This window comes from Herpailurus yagouaroundi, unplaced genomic scaffold, assembly GCF_014898765.1.
Source record: "Herpailurus yagouaroundi ecotype Mexico unplaced genomic scaffold, PumYag 221, whole genome shotgun sequence".
Classification (NCBI taxonomy): Eukaryota; Metazoa; Chordata; class Mammalia; order Carnivora; family Felidae; genus Herpailurus; species Herpailurus yagouaroundi.
The window spans coordinates 14,475,693-14,497,573 of NW_024412452.1; the positions used below are offsets into that span (position 1 = coordinate 14,475,693).

General features: G+C 42.8%; 1 protein-coding gene across 2 annotated transcripts in view; it reads right to left on the minus strand.

Annotated features, from left to right (window-relative positions):
* Window positions 1–20,688, minus strand: part of ARHGAP25 (Rho GTPase activating protein 25) — a 91,223-nt gene extending 70,535 nt beyond the window's left edge. Inside the window, exon 1 of one of the 2 annotated variants that reach the window (XM_040458673.1) lies at window positions 20,245–20,688. In XM_040458673.1, the coding sequence (XP_040314607.1) occupies window positions 20,245–20,305 (61 nt within the window). In that variant the 5' untranslated portion in view covers window positions 20,306–20,688. The remainder of the gene's footprint in view (window positions 1–20,244) is intronic. The other variant, XM_040458674.1, reaches the window with a different exon arrangement.
* Between the last annotated feature and the right edge of the window lie 1,193 nt (window positions 20,689–21,881).

Sequence of the window (21,881 nt, forward strand, 5' to 3'; positions counted from 1 at the left end):
CCCCCCCCCCCCCCCCCCCCCCCCCCCCCCCCCCCCCCCCCCCCCGGTCTGGCGGCGCCTGCGGATCCATCCCGGCCCTGGCTGGGTGTGCTGCCCTCTGGTGGCCACAGTCAGCTTCAGTTTACCTGTCAAGGGACAGGATGCGGGCCTGTGGCTGGCCAGGACTTGCAGTTCAGCCACAAGAAGCAATTCTGGGAATTTCCCAACTGTTGTCGCCCTCCTGTTGGCCCAAGCTGGGAAGACCGGGTCAGGAGAAGACTGTGAACAGGGGAACCTGTGTGATGTTTTCCCGGTCAACCTTATCTTTTCCTCCACATCACTCTTCACACAACACCCAGAAAACACCTTTGGGCTGGAGGGGCAGGGCAGAAGGTGGGAGTCATTTGCCCATCACATTATACCTAATTATCACAGAGTTCCTTGCTGAGATGCTTTTCCGTGCTTGGAAACATAGAGGCTTTAGCCTGTATAAGATTACAGATCTCTGTGAGAATCTGCATGTACATGTATAATTTTTCTTACAATCTGGGGAAGGTTGTGAGCTTACTGAAGCCAATTCAGGACACAAAGGCAAGGACCCCGAATACAGGCCTGATAAGGATGTTAGTTGGGTATTAAATGTATAATCATGAGCCAGTCTAAAGTCATTTGGAACAGAAATGAAAAATGTCAGGGGCTAAATCTATGCTAATTTAAGGATCTAAAGCCCCTCACTGTCTTCTAGAATGTGCCAAACACCCATAGGACTCTTCAGCCATATTTACTCACACTATGTATCCTCCACCTTTCCTTTTCACCCTTCACATTGGGTCCCCGTTGACATACCTGAGTTTCTCCTGGCTGTTCCCATTCCCTCTGGTTTCTGTCCAGAGTCCCTGGCAGAGCAACAGCAAGGCTGCTGGGAGTGGGAAGAGTGGCTGGGGCGAGGCCAGCACCCCAAGTCACCCAGGTGGGCATGAGTCAGTCAGCCCCCCACCTCTGTGCTCTGACTGAGGATGAGCATTCCTTATTCCCTGTGGGGATAGAAGAGACACTGTGTACAGGTGAAAATCATGGAAAGAGAAGTGGCCTACAATTTTTGGAGTCTGTAATACTATTGCAAAAGCAAGTCCTTCTAGAACCCTCCCCAGGCAATGTGTGCTTAGAGCAGGTGAAGTGTCAGCCGGCCCTGCACTTTGGAAGCACTCATGGCAGTAGATCCCAAACTTTGCTATGTAGCTAGTCACTTAGGAGCTTATGATAAATAGTCCAAATACATAGACCACACTCTGTCACTTAAATTGGTATCTCTGGAAGGGAACTAGGCAGCAGAATTTTTAAAGACCCCCCCCCCCCCAGGCAATTCCAGCAAGCAGCCAAGTTTGAGGAGCAGTGATTTACAGGAGGTGTAGGGAGTTTCCACTCCAGAGCCAGATGTCACCTGTGCGTGGTTCCCTCGAGCCCTGGGGGGCTTTGCTGTGATCAGTGACACTATTGGCACGAGAGGCGCTGGGGAGCTCACAGAGAACGAGTTCAAGACTGTGAAAACCAGAGGCTGAACATTGGCTAGGAGGCCTGCAGTATCATCTGGGCCTGGAATGGAGAGAATATAAGTGGGCAGATTTGCAGTACAGTCAGGAGGTAGAACGAATAGACCGATGGACACTACTCGGGGGAGGAAGATGTCCTAAGGTCAGAAGTGGGCTCACAGAGGACCCAGCTCCCAGATTAAACAGTGGAAGAATGTCAACTGTATAATTTGCAGGGCCCAGTGCAAAATGAAAATGTGAAGCCCCTTGTTCAAAAATCATTGACTTTCAAGACAGCAACAACAGAGCATTAAAGCACATTCGGGACTCTTCTGAGCATGGGGCCATGTGCAACTGCACAAGTCAAGTGTCTGCACAGCCAGCCTTGAGGAGGGCATCTCGGCCAATTGTAGAGCAGGGGGTGCATGGAGAGAGATGACTAGAATGAACGCCACTGGACTGATGATTCTGTCATTTGAAGGACCCACAGAAGTGCTCCTTGGGGTTATTATAGGAGACTAGAACCTCTCTCCAACTCTCTTCCTTCCTTTCCTCATTTCCCTTGCTCATCCTCACCCCTTAGCTCAACCTGTACTAACTGACTGTATGACAACACCAATGCATAGCTTTAATATTTGCATTTCCTGAGTACAGCTGCCTTGTGCATGAGTCAGGAGCTCCCTGGATGCTAAAGAGGAGAACTGGCATCCAGTTAAAGAGAAGAGGGAAGGGGCGCCTGGGTGGCGCAGTCGGTTAAGCGTCTGACTTCAGCCAGGTCACGATCTCGCGGTGCGTGAGTTCGAGCCCCGCGTCAGGCTCTGGGCTGATGGCTCAGAGCCTGGAGCCTGTTTCTGATTCTGTGTCTCCCTCTCTCTCTGCCCTTCCCCCATTCATGCTCTGTCTCTCTCTGTCCCAAAAATAAAATAAACGTTGAAAAAAAAAATAAAAAAAAAAATAAAGAGAAGAGGGAAGGAAGCAGACTACTGAACATGGCTCCCCAGCCCCCTGAGTCAAGGTAAAGGAATCTGTTGGCCACTCTATGGAACCAGTCATCAAGAAGATTGATCATAGGGGCAAGAAGTATCCCTTGTGACCCTATTCAGCAGTCTGAGCCCTGTGATCTCTCTCAAGAATAGATGAATGCTCAGTCACCCACATGCTTTCCAAGTTAGATTTAGACACCAGAAGTCCTACTTCTTTCTCCACAAGAAAATCAAAATTGTTTCTCTGGATCAAATTGCTGCTCAACAATAAGAGCAGGAAAAAAAAACACGCATTAGTCGTATTTTAACTTTCTTCATTTCACTGTATGGAAGAAAGCTGGCCACAGGCCAGGCCCCAGGTATTCCACAAACATCCCTTGATCACCTGTTGTATGTCAGGCGCTGTTCTTGGCAGTGGTAATGTAAAAGGGAACAAAACAAATGAAGCTCTGCCTACAAAAAGCTTACAGTCTAGTGGAGGCTGCAGGCCACAGATCACAAACAAGTAAATATCATTTCAGGTATAAAAAGTGTTATGAAGAAAATGAAGTAAGATAATGGGATAAAGACAGACTGGAGTAGGAGGGCCATATTAGATACTGTGGTCAGGAAAGACCACTTCAGAGACAATATTTGAACTGAAACTGAATGGGGTAGAGGAAAGACCATGGTAAGATCTGGGGGAGCATGCTTCAGAGAGAGCAACAGACAGGCCATGCAGTAGCTTTGAGCACCCGTGTTGAAGGAACTAGAAGGTGGGTGTGGCTGAAGGGCAGTGTGAGAAAAGCCAACGAGTGGTAGATGGGTGGGGAGGCAGAGGCAGGGTTCAGATCCCATAGGCAGGGATCCTTAAATTGAAGTCCATTCCATGCATACTGAAGGTTTCAAAGAAAACATGACATAACCTGATTTCTACTTTCAAAATATTGAGTCTGGCCATGGTGCAGAGAATATAAGATACAGGACAAGAGTAGGAGCAGGAAGACTAGTTAGCAAAAGATTGCAGTAGATTCGTCAAGAAATGATGTATTTATAGTATCCGAGGGATGGAAATAATCAGATCGGAGGCATTACTTAGTAATGAATCCAAAAGTTTTTTCTGATGGATTAGGTGCAAGGTAGGAGAGAAGTAGTCAGACAGAAGAGGACTGTAGGTTTTCAGCCTGTGCAACCTGGTGAATGGTGGAGACTTTATTCAGGTAGGTGCACTTCGTGGGGTAGAGTGGGAAGAGAGTTTCCCGAATTCTGTGTTGGACATGAATTGTGTTGGACCTCCAGGTGGAGACCTCCAGGTAAAGGTAGCAAACCCAGCAGAGAGGTAGGGCTAACATGTAAGAGTGCAGATGGAATTTAAAGCCATGGAAGGGATGAGGTCACCCAGTGAGTGAGGAGAGAGACAGGACAAAGGAATTGAAACCTGGGGCCAGGGCTGGGTTTGTAGACATGCAGCCTGTACAGTCTGGGCCCCACACTTAGACCGTCCCTGTGTTTAGTTTAATGCTCTGCTGTCACGCACTTGAAAGTCTTAATAATTTGGCACAAGGGGTTCCACATTTGCATTATGCTCCAGGCCCCTCAGTAGCTGGTTCTGCCTGGGACACTTCGGAGTTAAGAGGTCTGGTGGAGAAGGAGACTCCATCACCAAGAGTCAGAAAGTGTGGCTGATGAGGTGAAGGGAAGCCAGGGAGTGTGCTATCGAGGAAGACTTGATGTCATCTCCAGGAAGAAATGGCTATGTGAAATGCTGGTTCACCCTTGGCTTGCCAAGGTACAGATATTAGCTATTTTGATAAGGACCTTCTTGGTGGAGTGATGTGCATTGATGCTTAATTAGGTTACCGCAGAATAAGACATGCCCAGATCCACCCCTGACATTTGAGAATACAAACGGAGGCCCTGTCCTGCAGCCCGTGCCCTTTCTCTCCTCCCACCCCCAGCTCTGTTTCTCACAGGGAGGGCCTCACACACATGCCCAGGGATACATCAGCGCAGACATGCAAGCTCTGCTCTGGGCCTCCCTGCAATCAACCACTTGTGGGGGGGGAGGGGGGGGAGGGGCGGGCAGGCAGGAAAACATTCGTGCGAATTCTGGAAGCAGCTCTGGCCAACTGTGTAGGGATTTTCACAGCCCCATATGGTCTAGAAGCAAGTAGGGCATGTACCGTTGGCCAGGCACCTCACCCCATGAAGGAGGACACAGATGGAGCCAGACGAGAGCAGGACTCTCCAAGATCCGGGCCTCCAGATGGGGGCCCTCTTGTTCAGGTCTAAGGGTTAGTGCTGGAGGTGAAGGTGTGGGGAGACTGAAGCATCCGGTGGTAGAAAAGGAAGGGGGTTCTCACACAGCTGCCCATGTCTTTCTCTATGAAATATAAAAGTGAGGGTAAAAGCAGGACGAGGCAGTAAGGCCTTGAAGAGAGTAAGAAAGGTTTTGGGGGGCGCCTGGGTGGCTCAGTTGGTGAAGTGTCCCACTTTGGCTCAGGCCAAGATCTCACGGTTCGGTTCATGAGTTCAAGCCCCGCGCTGGGATCTGTGCTGATAGCTCAGAGCCTGGAGCCTGCATCAGATTCTGTGCCTCCCTCTCTCTGCCTCTCTCTCTCTCTCTCAAAAATAAATAAACATTAAAAAAAAAAGATGGGGCACCTGGGTGGCTCAGTTGGGTAAGCGTCCGACTCTCGATTTCAGCTCAGGTCATGATCTCATGGTTCATGAATTTGAGCCCTGCATCAGGCTCTGTGTTAACAGTGTGGAGTCTGCTTGGGATTCTCTCTCTCTCCCTCTTTCTCTGTCCCTACCCTACCTGCTCTCTCTCTCTCTCTCAAAATAAACAAATAAACCTTTAAAAAAAAGAAAGAAGGAAAGTTTTGGGAAAAAGAAAGTAAATTCACTAGGTAGGCGTGGTAGGCTTGTCTGGAACTATTGAATATCCACCTGATATGATTGGTTACAGATTTAAGTAAATCCAGGGGCGCCTGGGTAGCTCAATCGGTTAAGCGTTGACTTCAGCTCAGGTCATAATCCCACGATTTGTGGGTTTAAGCCCCACATCGGGCTCTGTGCTGACAGCTCAGAGCCTGGGGCCTGCTTCGGATTCTGTGTCTCCCTCTCTCTTTGCTCTTTCCTCACTCGTGCTCTATCTTTCTCTCAAAAAATGAATAAACATTTTTTAAAATTTTTAAGTAAATCCAGGCAGCTCAATGGTCTGATTCTCCCCAGTGATGTTCAGCTGCCCACGCACAGGCATCCAGAAAGTGGGTTGTCGGGTTTAAATAGGGTTAGGGGATTTTCCCCATGGTTACAACAGTGGGAGAGAGGCAGAAGGCTCAAGGGCATCTATTCAGCAGTGCCACATTGCCAGAATGAGGAAACTATAGTAAAGAGGCCATGATGGGTGATTAATAGTGAAAAAGTAGTAGGACCAATGGAATGGGGGCTCACTGAGATAAGAGAATTGCTGGAGTGGGCAAATTGGGCACCACAGCATGGGAAGCCTGAAAGTGAGCTTTCAGGGATGGTACAGTTATAGGAGATGATACAGTTTACTTGTGACTAGGAGTAGCTGAGCTAGGTGGAGAAAGTATTGGAGATAAGGCCATCAAACGAGAGATACTGCCAATAATAAAAACAACAGTTTATTGCCAGGCACCCTGCTAAGTGACTTGTACATACGTTATTTGATTCTTATAACAAATCTGTAAAGTGGGCAGGACTATTGCCCCCATTTTTTAGATGAGAAAACCGAGGCCCAGTGAGATTATAGCTACTTGCCCAAACTCAAAAAGGTGATCAAAGGCTCAGCTGGATAGCAAATCCAGGCTTATCTGACTTCAAGGGCTGTGTTCTTAAAGAACTTCCCCTCCTTACACTCAGGTCTAGCTTCTTAGTTGAGTTGGTTTGTGGGGTTTTTTTCTCCTTCAAGAAACACTTTTTATCTGGAACCTCACCTTTTGTCTGTAAAGACACAAACGTGACTAAATTATTAATTGCTTTCATCATAATGTTGAGCATTTCAGGCCATAGAAGGATAAGATATGGAGACAGCATTGTGCTGCCCAGAGACTGGTTTAAACCCTAGGCTTTCTGGACAGAAACCGTAGAAACAACGAAGTTTACCTATAGAAGTGCAACTACACTGTCTGCTGGCGCCCTCTACTGGCAGTTAATCAGAATGGCAGCCTGGAATCAGAAACTTGATTTGTCTTTTTTTTTTTTTTTTTTTTTTTTTATAGACTTGAATTACCAAGTAAAAATTTGTCCCTTTAGATATTTAGGGGCTGTGGTTCAAGTGGAGCAAGGAAGCTGTAGCTACAGAAAGAGACTTGTGTCAGCTTTTTAAAATCTCACAAATGCAGTTACTTTGCTTAGGAACTTCTGATTCTCTTTAGTGGGAGAACTCTGCTTCCCTCTGAGTGTCTCCCTATGGAGACTGTCAGCTACCTGAGGTCAAGATCTTAATTTTTTTTATCTTCTCTTCTAAGCCTAGTAAAGTGCCCAGCACATAATACGTGCCCAATAAATACAGCGGTACAATTTCACAGAATGGGAGGGACTAATCCTACTTGGGCAATTCAGGAAGGCTTCCAAGAGGAGATGGGTGGTGGCCATGGTGATGGGGGGAAGGAGTAGAATCAAAAAGAAAATCCAGAAAGTAGAATGGCCATCCCAGGGGGCAGATATAGAGATCCCACAGGGCAGGGATTTTCTGTGTGATTCTGGAAGGAAGTACTCAGCCACCTGGCTAACAGGTGTGGCTTCCAATCCTTCCAGAGAAGGTATGAGCCAGAATAAAAAATTTCATAAAAACAGATAGAGGAAGCTAGTATAAAAGATGCAGATAAGCTGAAGAAAGAATTTGGAAGGAGTTCTTCTGACCACGGGTAGAAAAAAAAAAAAAAGAACAATTCAAGGTTTAAAGAAGTTTTCCCATAATTTCATTTTTACCCTAAATTGTGTGACCTCACCGAAACTCAATTCAATAGATATACAGAGCACCTGTCACAACGATGGCAGTATTTTCTCAAAATACCTTTTATTTTCTCAGACAAAGCACTAGGACCAGGGTGTCTTTCCTGGTTTTCATACTGAGACTCTCATATCTCAGGAACCCCTAAGTTCCAGGCAAATCGGGACTCAGATTGGCTCACAAAGAGGTCAGTACCAAATGAAGAGAAGGAGGTTAGTGTCAGAACACGGCACAAAGGGCCTTGGCTGAGAAGGGTGTAGGGGTGACAACTATACTCTGTACCTGTTATCATCATAACTCTGCTGCGTGCATGGTGAGACATTTTTCACCCACCAGCAAAACAGGTTTCTGAGTCTAAATGACCAAACACACAGAAAACGATGCAGAAGGATAGTCAGAGGGGAAAAACACACTCACACAAAAACCCTTGGATTGCAACAACAGAAATGAGGCTAAGGGAAGATGGGAGTCTCGTGTCAAAGGTCCTGCTGGTTCCTCAAAATTATATCTAAAAATAATTATCTAAAAATGAATAGTAAGCCGCAATAGTAGGATTCTTATAGCACACCGGAAAAACTAGCCTGCTGGTGCTGTAACCCACATGTAAGTGATCACAAACATTAAACACTGACTCCACTGAGGTCCAAACAAACAACTTTCAACCTCACTTTAGTGGCCAGAGGTACATGTGACAGCAGCAGAGGTTAGCAGCTCTGGAGGAAGTGGTTCCTCAGTGATGGGGGAGGGTCTCTCAGGCAATGCACAGCCCAGAGTCACTCTTTTCCTCCCCAAAGTAAGGGAAGTTTGAGGAACTTCTCCAATCACAACAGTGCAGTGACAGTGACATTTCTGCAGCAGGCATTCTGCAGGAAACTTACCAGAAACTCCCCATTAATGCTTCCTGGGAAGTTATAACTCAGGTACTTTCCTGATTTAGGAAAGAAGTGGTGAAAGAAAGAAAGAAAGAAAGAAAGAAAGAAAGAAAGAAAGGGAGGGAGGAAGAAAGAGAAAGAAGAAAGAAAATGGAAAGAAGAAGCTATGTAAACATAATTTATAAAACTTGTATGCATGGAGGAAGGACTCCTCATTTAAAGGCTGGAGAGAGAAGGAGTAAGAAATAAGAAATGACTAGTCAACAACAGCCTAGCTCAGTTGTTGTGGGACAGGGACAATCACTGGGCAGGAAAGTGGATCAGCAGATGTTTTAAAGACCATTTGTTTAAAGAAAATACGGAACTTAACTGGACCAAGACAAACAAAACCCTAGCACTGCTGGCTGTGGCTTTCAGCACTGACATGTTAAAAGGAGTTGATATCATATCTATACTGTAGTAATGCCCATGTGGTAATGATTACAACTGATATTTATAAAGCACATACCAATGCCTGCTATTCTGTTAAGGATTTTACAAAGATCATGTCCTTTAATCCTCACAATAACCGTATTGCTTAGCACTACAATTGTGCTCATTTTACAGATGAAGAAACTGAGGATCAAAGTCACATAGGTAGCAATTAGTGATGCTGGGATTCACATTTAGGCAGTCTGACTCCAAACCTAGAGTTCTAACTACCGTAATATATATATATATATATATATATATATATATATATACACACACACACACACACACACACACACACACAGCTGGCTCCTTTTATTATAGCTAGTTCTGACTTTGTCAGAAAATTCTTTTTATAATCTTTATAGAGTTGTTTTAAAAATATGAAAATGCGAGGGTGGGTGAGGGGTATTGAGGAGGGCACTTCTTGGGATGAGCACTGGGTGTTGTATGGAAACCAATTTGACAATAAATGTCATATTAAAAAAAATAAAAAATAAAATATGAAAATGACTCTACAGAGACTTAAAATCTTCATACTGTAACACTTCCTCTTTCACTTTGAAATTCCCAAACCAACAAGGAAGCACACAAATGGTTTGAAAGCCGTAGGCCTGGGCTCGAGCAGTAGAGTATCACCAGCCCCATCTGGAACTAAGATCTGTGTGTGTACATTTTGGGAGTGAGTGGGTAGCATAAGGAGGAAGCAAGGAAGTGAAGCAGCTGTCACCTGAGTCAGTCACAGTCCTGGTGACTGACACCTCACAGCTTATGGAGAAAATGTGGTGGCACCAAAGTCGAAAACACTTTTTTTAGAAAGATGGAGGTGTGGGTGAGAGTATGTTATCAGTGTGAGAAGTATAACATCCAGAACGCCCCTTGAAAAGGACCTATCATATAGATGTCAGCAAATAAAGGTTTTATGAATAAATGAATGAATGAGAGAAATGATTGATCCCAATGCACTGAAAGTGCCATCATTTTATACAATACTAGGGAAAGAATATAAATGGTCATAGAATTGCATGTTCATTTATAGAATAAAAAACTAATTCTCAGCACTGCCATTCTTTGAACATTCTTTAAAAAATTGTAATGCCCATGTACCCCAATGTTTATAGCAGCACTCTCAACAATAGCCAAATTATGGAAAGAGCCTAAATGTCCATCAACTGATGAATGGATAAAGAAATTGTGGTTTATATACACAATGGAGTACTACGTGGCAATGCGAAAGAATGAAATATGGTCCTTTGTAGCAACATGGGTGGAACTGGAGAGTGTGATGCTAAGTGAAATAAGCCATACAGAGAAAGACAGATACCATATGTTTTCACTCTTATGTGGATCCTGAGAAACTTAACAGAAACCCATGGGGGAGGGGAAGGAAAAAAAAAAAAGAGGTTAGAGTGGGAGAGAGCCAAAGCATAAGTGACTCTTAAAAACTGAAGAACAAACTGAGGGTTGATGGGGGGTGGGAGGGAGGGGAGGATGGGTGATGGGTATTGAGGAGGGCACCTTCTGGGATGAGCACTGGGTGTTGTATGGAAACCAATTTGACAATAAATTTCATAAAAAAAATTGTAATGCCCAGTTACTACTACTAAGTATGAAACATAGACAGGCTATCTGAGGAGTTGTGTACTAATATATTGCTTATACTAACCCTTCTTCAAAGACTTAATTGGCTCTTCATTTTCAAGTAGAAAACTCATTTGCAATGAACACATAGATTTATAACAAAGACAAAGGAAAATATAAGTGTGTTAAGTGAATAAGTAAAAGTTGTGATTGAGCTTCAATTTAGCTCTGAGCTTCCTGGCAGCCAAGACAAAAAGGGAAACAATAACTTGCACAAATGTGCAGAAAGGAGAAAGCGCACCAGTCCCTCAAAGGAGACAAAGTATTACCAAGCACTGAATTTTCAAAGAATTTTTTCACACAGAGTTTCATATAGGAGTCAATGGCATTGTCCATCCCTTGTTCTCATTTTTACAACACAATCAGGCACAAAATTCATGAAATCATTCCTTGCAGTAAAGATAAAAACTGAGAGTGTAATATTAAAGCATAACTCAGTGAGTCCATTCTGTGAAGGTGCCAAGGTAATGTAGTCCAAGGACAGCCTTTAATTTGATCTGGAGTTGGAAAGAGATTATCTATAAAGAAAGGAAAGTTGTGTTTGCTGAACATCTAACATGTTATGTACACAAAATACTTCTTTCCTCTCAATACATGTATTATTATCCTATTTAATAAGTAAGCTACTTGCCCTGGGATTTGCTGCAAATTAGCAGAAGGGTTTTAAGCCCAAGCACCCTTTTTTTAAAATGTTTATTTACTTGTTTTTGAGAGAGAGAGAGAGAGAGAGAGAAAGAGAGAGCGCACAGCAGTAGAAGGGCAGAGAGAGAGAGGGAGACTCAGATCCTGGACCCTGCTTCAGAGCCCAATGTGGGGCTCAAACCCACGAACTGTGAGATCATGACCTGAGCTGAAGTCAGACACTCAACTGACTGAGCCACCCAGGCACCCCTCAGGCATTTTTTTCTCTACCACACACCCTCCTACCCGCCTACACTCCTATTGAGAAAAGTCAATGAACAATTTATCCTTTAGACAATCTTCTGTCAATGCCACTTTTTACAGGCAATTCAAATTTATTTTCTCCAGGGAGGGCCTAGAACATTGGTGTTGCATTTTTCAGATTAGGACAAATTTCTTTGTTCAAAAACCAAGCCACATGTTGGTGGAGTTGACTCATACATGCAAGTTGAGGAAAATTCATTGAACTCATCTAGAAGGAAGTCCACAGTGTCTAAACTATAAGCCTCTCTGTTTAAACAGCTTGAGAAGGGATTATTTTACTCTCCTTCCAGAGATTTGCAGACTTAGAGACTCCTAGAGGGCAAAATGTCTATGCTGTGACCAAAGCATGGGTAGGAACTGGGTGATAGAAAGGGAGTCCTGAGTAGAGAGGGCTTCACGCAGATGCGACAGAGCAGGGAACTGAGAAAGCTAAGACAGGGCTGAGGTCTAGAGTAGGAGTGTGAGCGTGCCTGGGGAAGCACAGATAGCCGGGGACAAGTGCGGAGGTGAGCGGGTCCAGATCCTAAAAAACTTGAGTTTAATTCCTTCACCAGGAGGACCCATACAAAATTACAAAGATTTTTTTCTTCTCCAAAGAAACAGAAACTATGTATAGGAAAACCAGCCAGAAAAGAGGGCAAGTGTGGGACTCACTGAAGAAAGCACAGGTCTGTACCTTAAAGAAAAGAATGGCAGTGATGGGGAGAGGTGGCTGGACCAAAATTCCTACTCACAGCCACACTCCTCTGGCCCCTCAGCTGTTCTCATCACAGGACTTGTCTTGGTGTCTTGTAATTGTCTCCTTGTCTGTGTCCCATTAGCCTGTAAGCTATGCAGGAGCAGAGAGCAGGACTGTCTTTCTATTTGGCTACCACACCTATGGGTATTATATATATTGTTAAAGTGATTTTTGTTTTTTTAGAAAACTTTCAAGGGAAAAAAATGTTCAAGGAGAAAAAATGGTGACAAGTAAAGCATAAAACAAGAAATGTAAATTATTTTTCTCTTTTTGTAACTCCCATATCTCAGTTCCTGCCTGGGAACTCTGCAAAATTTACATACCATCCCCTGGATGGAATCCCTCTATTCAGGATTGTCTCCAAGGACCATGGGTGTCCCCGGATGTTGCCCCTGCTTCTTCACCATTGCCTGTTGGCCTTAATCACTGTGGCCACGGCCAGAGCTGCATTTCAGCTGTTCACACGCTCCCTTCTCTTGCATCCAGTTAGCCAACCATGGTGCTGCTTCATGAGAGATTATACTTCTTTCCTTTCAAATGATCTTGAGTGTGAAGGGTCCATTACCATCAACTTATTCTTCTTGATCATTCCTCCGATCTTTCCAAAACCCCCATTGTGCACATTCCTTATTCACAGGACCACACTCCAGCTCTGAGGAGACAGGAGGAGTCACCACATGGTTGCCCCACTAGACACTCTGTGTAGATGCTTTATAAACTGTGAGCCCAACACAGCAGTAGTACCTTGACTGGAAGATACTTTGGGCTGTGTATACCATGCAAGCACCATGGAGTATCTCGTTTTGGATCCATTTTCAAAGAACACGCACCATGTCACTGAGCTCACCCCTGCCAAACCAAGTATATTTTGGTTCCCAAGCAAAAACAAAGTACAGAATCTAAATCAACCTTGCCTGGCATCTGCAGGGAGGACTTTGTCAACGAGTGTGTGGAAAACAAGATGTAGGCTTCCTGTCACCACTCAAGTCAGTCCTCACTCTGCTGCTGTTTAGAATGACATCAGTCTCTCTTCCCCAAATGGCCAGGAGGCTCTCACTGGGCAACAGGAGGCATGCACTTTGCAGAAAGAATTTAATTTATGCCTAAAGGTAAGTAGATGACAACATAGGACAAATATTTTTACTTGAACAAAGAATAAACGAAGTATGAGGCCTGAGAAGAACACCACCTCATGTCAGTATTCACTGTCTGATGAAAGCATGGTGTTTCCCTTGACGCTGCCTGCACATGTGGGGATCTTTTTCCATCAGGGACCAGGATCATTATCCATCAGGGACCAGGAGCTACCCAGGGAGTACAGAGGCTTCAGCCACAGCAAAATAGACTACATTTGGTCCCAAACCCAGGCTGATACAGATTAGGACATGGTAAGTTTAGCAATGAATTTTAAAGAGAGTGTTCACCAAAGCTGAATGCCAACTAGTACAGACAGGCTCACCATGGGCTTCCAACCTGGGAACCAGCATTTATGTGTTCATAGAAAGCAAGAAATATGCTCAAGCGGGCTTCCCTGGTCACTTTGGGACCATGTAGCTTTTCCAGGAAAACCCTCTATCCTGAGTCTAGAAGTGCAGGAAGTCTACAGACGGCCAAAGAGCACATGTCAGACCTTATGCCAACATGCTTGACCAAGTACTATGGAATTTGTTTCATCTTTAAGTATTTTTAATAACATAGTTAATACTTATTCATTATAGGAAGCCTGGAAAATATTTATAAGATAATAAATCAATTCCTATCAAAATACCAACAGTATTTTTTCACAGACCTAGAACAAAGAATACCAAAATTTGTTCAGAACCACAAAAGACCCTGAATAGCCAAAGCAATCCTGGAAAAAAAAAAAAAAAAGCAAAGTTGAAGGCATCACAATTCCAGACTTCAAGTTATACTACAAAGTTATACTTCAAGTTATACTACAAGTTATACTTCAAGTATACTTCAAGTTATACTACAAAGCTATAGTGATCAAAACAGTATGATACTGGCACAACAATGGACACATAGGTCTTATTATAGAATAATATAATAGAATTATATTATTATAATTCTATAATTATTATAGAATAAAATAATATAGAATTATTATTATATAATAACAGAATAAAAAACTCAAAAGTAAGCCCATAATTATATGGTCAATTTAATCTTCAACAAAGCAGGAAAGAATATCCAATTGGAAAAAGACGGACTCTTCAACAAATAGTGTTGGGAAAACTGGACAGCAGCATGCAAAAGAAAGCAACTGGACCACTTTCTCATATCATACACAAAAATAAATTCAAAATGGATTAAATACCTAAATATGAGACCTTAAGCCATAAAAATCCTGGAAGAGGTTTTCTATGTTCTGGAAGAGAACATAGGCAGTAACCTCTTTGACATCAGCTGTAGAAACCTCTTTCTAGATATGTCTCCTGAGGCAAGGGAAACAAAAGTAGAAATAAACTATTGAGACTACATCAAAATAAAAATCTGCACAGTGAAGGAAACAATCAACAAAACCAAAGGCAACCTACAGAATGGGAGATATATACAAATGACATGTCTCATAAAGGATTAGTATCCAAAATATATAAACAACAGATACAACTCAAAACACAAAAAACAAATAATCCAATTTTAAAATGGGCAGAAGACATGAACAGACAATTTTCCAAAAAAGACATACAGATGGCAAACAGACACATGAAAAGATGCTCAACATCAATCATCATCAGGGAAATACACATCAAAACAACAATGAGGTATCACCTCACATCTGTCAGAATGGCTAAAATCAGTAACACAGGAAACAACAGGTGTTGGTGAGGATGTGAAGAAAAAGTAAACCTGGCTCTCTGTTGGTGGAAATGCTAACTGGTACAGCCACTGTGCAAGTATGGAGTTTCCTCAAAAAGTTAAAAATAGAACTCCCTTATGATCCAGCAATTGCACTACTGAGTATTTACCCAAAGAATACAAGAACACTAATTCACGGGGATACATGCACTCCGATGTTTATAGCAGCATTATTTACAATAGCCAAGATATGGAAGCAACCCAAATGTCCATCAATTGATGAATGGATAAAGAAGAAAAGAAGTGGCATGCATATATATATATATATATATATATATATATATATATATATATATAATTCAGCCATAAAACAGAGTGAAATCTTGCCATTTGCAACAAGATAGATGGAGCTAGAGAGTATAATGCTGAGCAAAATAAGTCAGTCAGAGAAAGACAAATACCATATGATTTCACTCATATGTGGAATGTAAGAAACCAAACAAACAAGCAACGGGAAAAAATAAGACAGAGAGATACAAATTAAGAAACAGACTTTTAACTATAAAGAACAAACTGATGGCTACCATAGGAGACAGGGGTGGGGGGTATGGGTGAAAGAGGTGATGGGGATTAAGGAGTGCACAAAAAAAGTAATAATAATATATATGTGTGGTCAGTATATCTTACCCATACATCCTTCACCCATAGTTAACTACTACTAATAAATTGTGTACACCCTTCTGGATATTTGAGGGCTTATATACATGTTCATTTCTTTGTTCATTTTCTATACAATAATAAAATTAACTCTTATGTATCTACCACCGTTGTTAGGTACCTTTGAAGCTCCCCAAATGGATTTCCCTTATTTTCCCTCTGGAAGTAACCATCACTCTGACTTTATTAGTCAACTCCTTCGCTTTTCCTTACAGTGTTGCCAGACACAGATATTATTCTTTAACCTTAATATAAATAACTCCCATTCTGCTCTTCTGTGACTTTTCTTTTCCACCAAATATTAAGTTTTTGCTATTCAATCTCATTTAACTATATAATAAAAATACTACAGTTTAATTTTCCATCTATTATTGATGGGCATTTGGGTTGCCTCCTGTCCCCTATTATTACAGGCAATATACTAGGGAATGTACGTACATCTATTCTTATTTATAGGCACAATAGTTTCTCTGATTTCCATGCACAATAGCTTTTCCAGGGGATCATCTCGGTGGTGGTGAAATGGCTGCTTCCAAGGGTTTACACATCATCAATTTCACTAAGGCACGCCGAATTGTTTTTCAAAAAGGCTTGTACCTTCAGTGTAGGAGAGTTGCTATTGTTCCATGTGTTCAAGAAGACTTGATATTGTCAGACTTTCCTTTTAGCCAATGTGGTGGGTGAGAACTAGTTTGTTGAGCTTCTAACTTACATTTCCTGATATTTGTGATTAAGCATATTTCCATATGTTCACTGGTGGCATTATCCCTATTCTGTAAAATTCCTATTCCTGTTGTTTATTTTCTTTTATCATTTTTATTAGTTCATAAGACTGTTTTATATATTAATTCTATCTCTGTGTATCTGTGGCTGTATCAATGCCTCTATCTAAAACTATACTTTCAACTCTGACTTCTTTTAACAAGAAAAATAACTTCCACCGCATAAAGCCTTAGGTCTTATGAATTGGTCTAGTTACAGAGGTCTTTATTTTTTACGCTTATTTATTTTGGGGAGACAAAGCACAAGTGTGGGAGGGGCAGAAAGAGAAAGAGACACAGAATCTGAAGCAGACTCCAGGCTCTGAGCTGTCACCACAGAATCCGAACTCATAAACCATGAGATCATAACCTGAGCCGAAGTCGGAGGCTTAACCAACTGAGCCACCCAGGCACCTCCACTTATGGAAGTCTTAAGGACTAAATGTTTTCATTCCCTTTACTCTGATTTTCTAAAGGGCCAAACGAGACAAACCATATCAAACAAATAATGATTTACCAAATAGAAAAAAAAATCAAGTGGGGAAAAGGAACCCCACTATTGTCATTATTCATTTTACTACTTGGGAGACTAGAATAATTATATTTTGTTTCTGAATAGTTTTTTTTCCAACATTAAATTCAGGGGGAGAAAAACGTTAAGACAACCGTCAGTCCACAATTCCTGTCATTATGTGTCTCAGCTCCAAAAGCTCTCTAGGTTCTGCTTCCTGTTTGGACTTGGAGGACCTGAAAACAAGATAAGATGTATCTGAGCCAGATGCAATATGGGCTGTCCTGAAATTCACAGGTGATCTTCCAACGAAACGCTCCCAACCGACAGGGCAGAAGGGGGCTTTCCCTAGATGGTCAATACCCTTTTACATGCTGGGCACGCTGGATGTGCCAGACCCTCAGACAGTGTGCGAGAGAAGATGCTAAGCCCTGCAACCCACCCTCTGAAGCTTACGATTCAATAAGACAAATATGTGGAAAGTAGAATATTTGAGTAACAGTGCATGAATGCAGTGGAAGGTTCTCATGAGTTTCATTGTTGAACTAAATGGAAGATGATAAAGGATCAAAGAAATGTATGCTCTGGGCTCCACCTCAAGTCAAATATGTTTGCTTTTCATTCCCCTTTCCTCCAGGGGTGGTCCACCAAGGTCACCAGGTGAGATGCGGCTTGGCCTGGGTCACATTCTCCCAGCCCTGTCAGGCCCCTGGTGGTGATCCTTGGACCAGCTCTGCCAGCCAGTGCCCCTCTCCACCTCAGCTCTCTGAGTTGAAAATGAAGTGGAGAGCCCCTCCCCCACTCTCAGAGACTTTCACTTTCACTCTGGCCCTGGCTCAGCACTCACAAGAATTAGAGGAAACTGGAAACACAGCTGGCCAAAAAGAAATAGCTGGGACCCCCTCCTGGGCCACATTCATGTGTCAGAGCCTTGCTATTTCCCTAAGCAAGTGCTGGTCCTCATATCCTCCTTATGCTAATGCTTATCCCCCTGAAGTTATATCTTAGGAAAATTCTCTTTAAAATTGACCTAGGCAGTGAATCATGAGGTAATACTTGGGTTCCACCCTTTGATGATCATCCACTCCAGTGATTCTCAACTAGGGCAGATGTCTCTCCCCAGACATCTGGCAATGTCTGGGGACATTTTTGGTTGTCATAACTGGTGGTAGTAGAAGAATACTGCCATCTTCTAATGGGTAGAGGCCCAGGCTGCTGGCTAACATCCTACAATGCACAGGAGAGCCCCCATCAGTAAGAATGATCCAGTCCAAAATATCAATCTTATCCAAGTTGAGAAACCCTGATCTACTCCTCACTACCCAGATTGGTCACTGACTTCATTGACACTGCTGCATGTTCCACACGTCTTCTTAATAGCTATGGGATTCTTTGATATACTGTTAAGCTAATTCTCCTGGACACAGGATGCTGGTGAGGGGACCAGTGGTCCTGTGGCTGAGTCAGTGACTCTCTCTCCTGGGAGAACTCAGCTTATGATCTGAATCCTTATCAATGTGACACTCATGAAAGATATTCTCACTGAGGTCCAATCTCTTAGGGTGACAAACTTGTAAATGGCATGGATAATGAGAAGGGCTTCTTAATATTTATGTAATTATGTGATTATTTTTTTCATTAAATAATTATTATTTTTTCATTAAATAACACTAAATAATATAATCTGCTTACAGTCAGTCATTCACTCAGTCAACAAGTGCTTCTTGTGTGCCCACTAGGACCAGACACTGTGCTCTATGTTGGATGAATTGTAGCTCTTCCAGTCTACTAACTTAGACCACAGCCCCTGGAGCAGGACTTCTTCATCGGGTGTGATGGAGTGGTGGGTTCTTGTTAAATTGCAAGTGTATGAGCCTCCCTCCAGATATTCTGATTTCACAAGTTAGGATAATGCCCAGGACCCTGCATTTTTAGCAAGCACTTGAGGTGACCGTGATTGAATAAACATAGGTAGAAACCATGAAATCTACCCAATCTAATCCCAGGTCTGAGAATATGCAGATGTATACTCTAATGTGGTAATTTCCTATGTCCCTGAAGAAAAAATTCTTTGACCATTTAATCAATTAGTCATTTAGCTATTAACTAATCTCATGTTTCCTACTTTTAAACAGAGGGAGAATAAGACCTGTTCAAACACAGAAGGTGAGATGGTAGAATGACCCCTTGTTAATAGAAGCAGGACACTTACAAGGGAACAAAATCATAGAAGTTTTACTTCTAAAAACTAATTTTTATGCCATACGATAACATGAACATTTGCCCACAGTTATCAACAGTAATTAGGATAAAAATTTCTTGCTTATTTATGTATTCTCAGAATCAACCTCAGCATGCAATAGTTGCTGGCTTCATTAGGGACCACTAATTCCTTCCTAGACACCAACATTAATGGCTTCTCTGATTACCCTCAATTTTCTTTCAAATCTTTTCTCAGACCTATATCTTTAACCCTTCATTATGTAACATTGCGTTGGACCGCTTATTTTAGTAACATATCAACCACCACTAGAAGACCAAATCTAAACCTTGCTCCAAGCAAAACTTTTCCAACCCACAAGAAACACCTCCCCACATATTTAATGTCAAGGAAGTTAGCTCACTGTGCAGGTGTAGTATGAAAGACAGGGAAATCACTTTCAGCCCACTGCTCTGCCCTAAATTACTGTGATCGATTAAGAATAATTAATAATAAAAGAAACCCATATAAAGAAACTCATGATGACAATTATATAGCAGTGTAAAATCAATGTGTCACTCTCATCATTAATAAGAAGACGTATAGATTAAAGGCCAGAATATCTCAGAAAACATGCCAGCATCCCTTAAGATAATTAATCTACAATACATCTCTCTTTTTTCTCAACTTCACTAAGAATTCTGTTCCATTCTGTCCCTTTAACCAAAAGTGTCTTTATTCCACCTTCGGATGTCTCTGTGTTCCAGCCCGGTCTCCACTGTTTGCTTTTTGCTCATTTTGCCTCACAAAGCAGAACACCCTGAGTTTGTTCACAGCTCAAGCAGTGAAGTTTTATGTGTGATCTGTAGCCTTAGCCCATCTCAAGTACACCATCTGTAGCCTCAGCCCTCAGGGGGCTCCATTCCAACACCACCTCCTAACAGAAAAGAACCCCCTCCTGGTGCTTGGGAACTTTGAGCCAACACACCCGTTTGAATGCAAATTTTCCCCAAACTCAGATTTGCTGAGAGATCCATTTCTAAGTAGATTAAGCTCCCTGCCCACCAACATGCAAATGGCGAGTGCTCACATATAAGAACCACAAGGGCAACAAAAAGATAGTGACCATACCTATTTTCCCGGCCTCCACTTTCAGGTTGAAATCCCAGTTTCTTGGCAACTTCAGGGACATTTTGTGCCCCGTTCTGGTGAGTAGCTGCTTGAAGGGACAAGTCTGTGTCGATTCCCGCCCTTCTTGCCTTTTCGATCTTTCCTTCTAGCTTTTGTGGGCGTGTTCCCCGTTATGATGTCTTCACAAGCAAGCTTGGGTTTGAAGTTGATTTGCCAACATGTGTCCTCCTTTCTTTCAGAGGAAAGGTCCATCCATCTGTCACTTGGGAAGGGCCCCCAAATCCCCCCAAGGCTCCCCAAGGCCCCAATAGTCCCACAGGGGCTGGTACTTCCTGAAGTGTGCACTTGGCTTTTTCTGCTTTCAGCTTTACCAGAAATATCCCAGCTGATACTTCACTCTGCCTCATGGGAAGCAGAGCTCCTGTTCAAAAGAATCTCAGGCCTCACTGAGGCGAAGTAGTGGTAAACAACTGCTGCCTCTCGGCTTTTTTTTTTTTTTTTTTAACTGTCTGCTTCCTTGCATTTGAGGAAGTGGGTGGCCGTTCAGTGTAGATGGTGCATTATGAGCACACTTTCTTGAGAAAATGGTTTTTGGAAATGCTTATATGAGCAGAATGAGTGTTCTTGTGATATAAATAAGGCTATTTGGTGAAAAGAAAAATGCAAAATTCCAAGACTCCCACCATATACCTCTAAGCCCTCCTCCTAACTGAGCAGATCAAGTGTCTAAAAATGGTCCATGAGACAGCTTGCATCCCCCCCCCACCGCACCCCAAGTCTCCTTCTTTTAAATTCTCCCTGCTCTAAGGACTAAATAGTAAGTTCTCCACCTGCTCGGGGTAAAGACTCATGCAGAAAATGTTCTGATGTACTTAGCTAATAAGTTAGCTTTAGCTGGTAGACCCACTCACATGTTATAATGGTTCTTTGCCATTGTGTATAGAGTATGGGTTTAAGAATCAGACTAACATGGGTTCAAAATGCAGATCTTACACTTCCTAGCTCTGTAGCTTTTAACAAACAACTGACTCTCTGGGCCTCGTCCTCAAGCAGTGAAATGAGGTTGATAACAACCATGACTGCAGAGAGTTGTGAAGGCATCTCGCACAGAGCTTGACACATGGTGGTTGTACCACAAATGTTAATTCAACCTTTATTTCATTTACTTCAGTTCTGTGAAAGGCTTTCTTATGTTTTTAAATTTTTTTTTTTAACGTTTATTTATTTTTGGGACAGAGAGAGACAGAGCATGAACGGGGGAGGGGCAGAGAGAGAGGGAGACACAGAATCGGAACCAGGCTCCAGGCTCTGAGCCATCAGCCCAGAGCCCGACGCGGGGCTCGAACTCACGGACCGCGAGATCGTGACCTGGCTGAAGTCGGACGCTTAACCGACTGCGCCACCCAGGCGCCCCTAGGCTTTCTTATGTTTAACTGGGTCAGTTTAATCTAGTGATTAAGTATTTGAGTCCAGAGCCAGACTGCCTGTACTCAAATCCTGTGTGACTTTCCTGATGTGTGATTTTGGACAAGTTTCTTGATCACTCTGTGTTTCAATTTCCTCATCTGTAAATGAGGCAAATAATAGGCCTTACATCACATGTCAGTTGTAGGGCTTTGTCAGATAGTAGGTAAAAG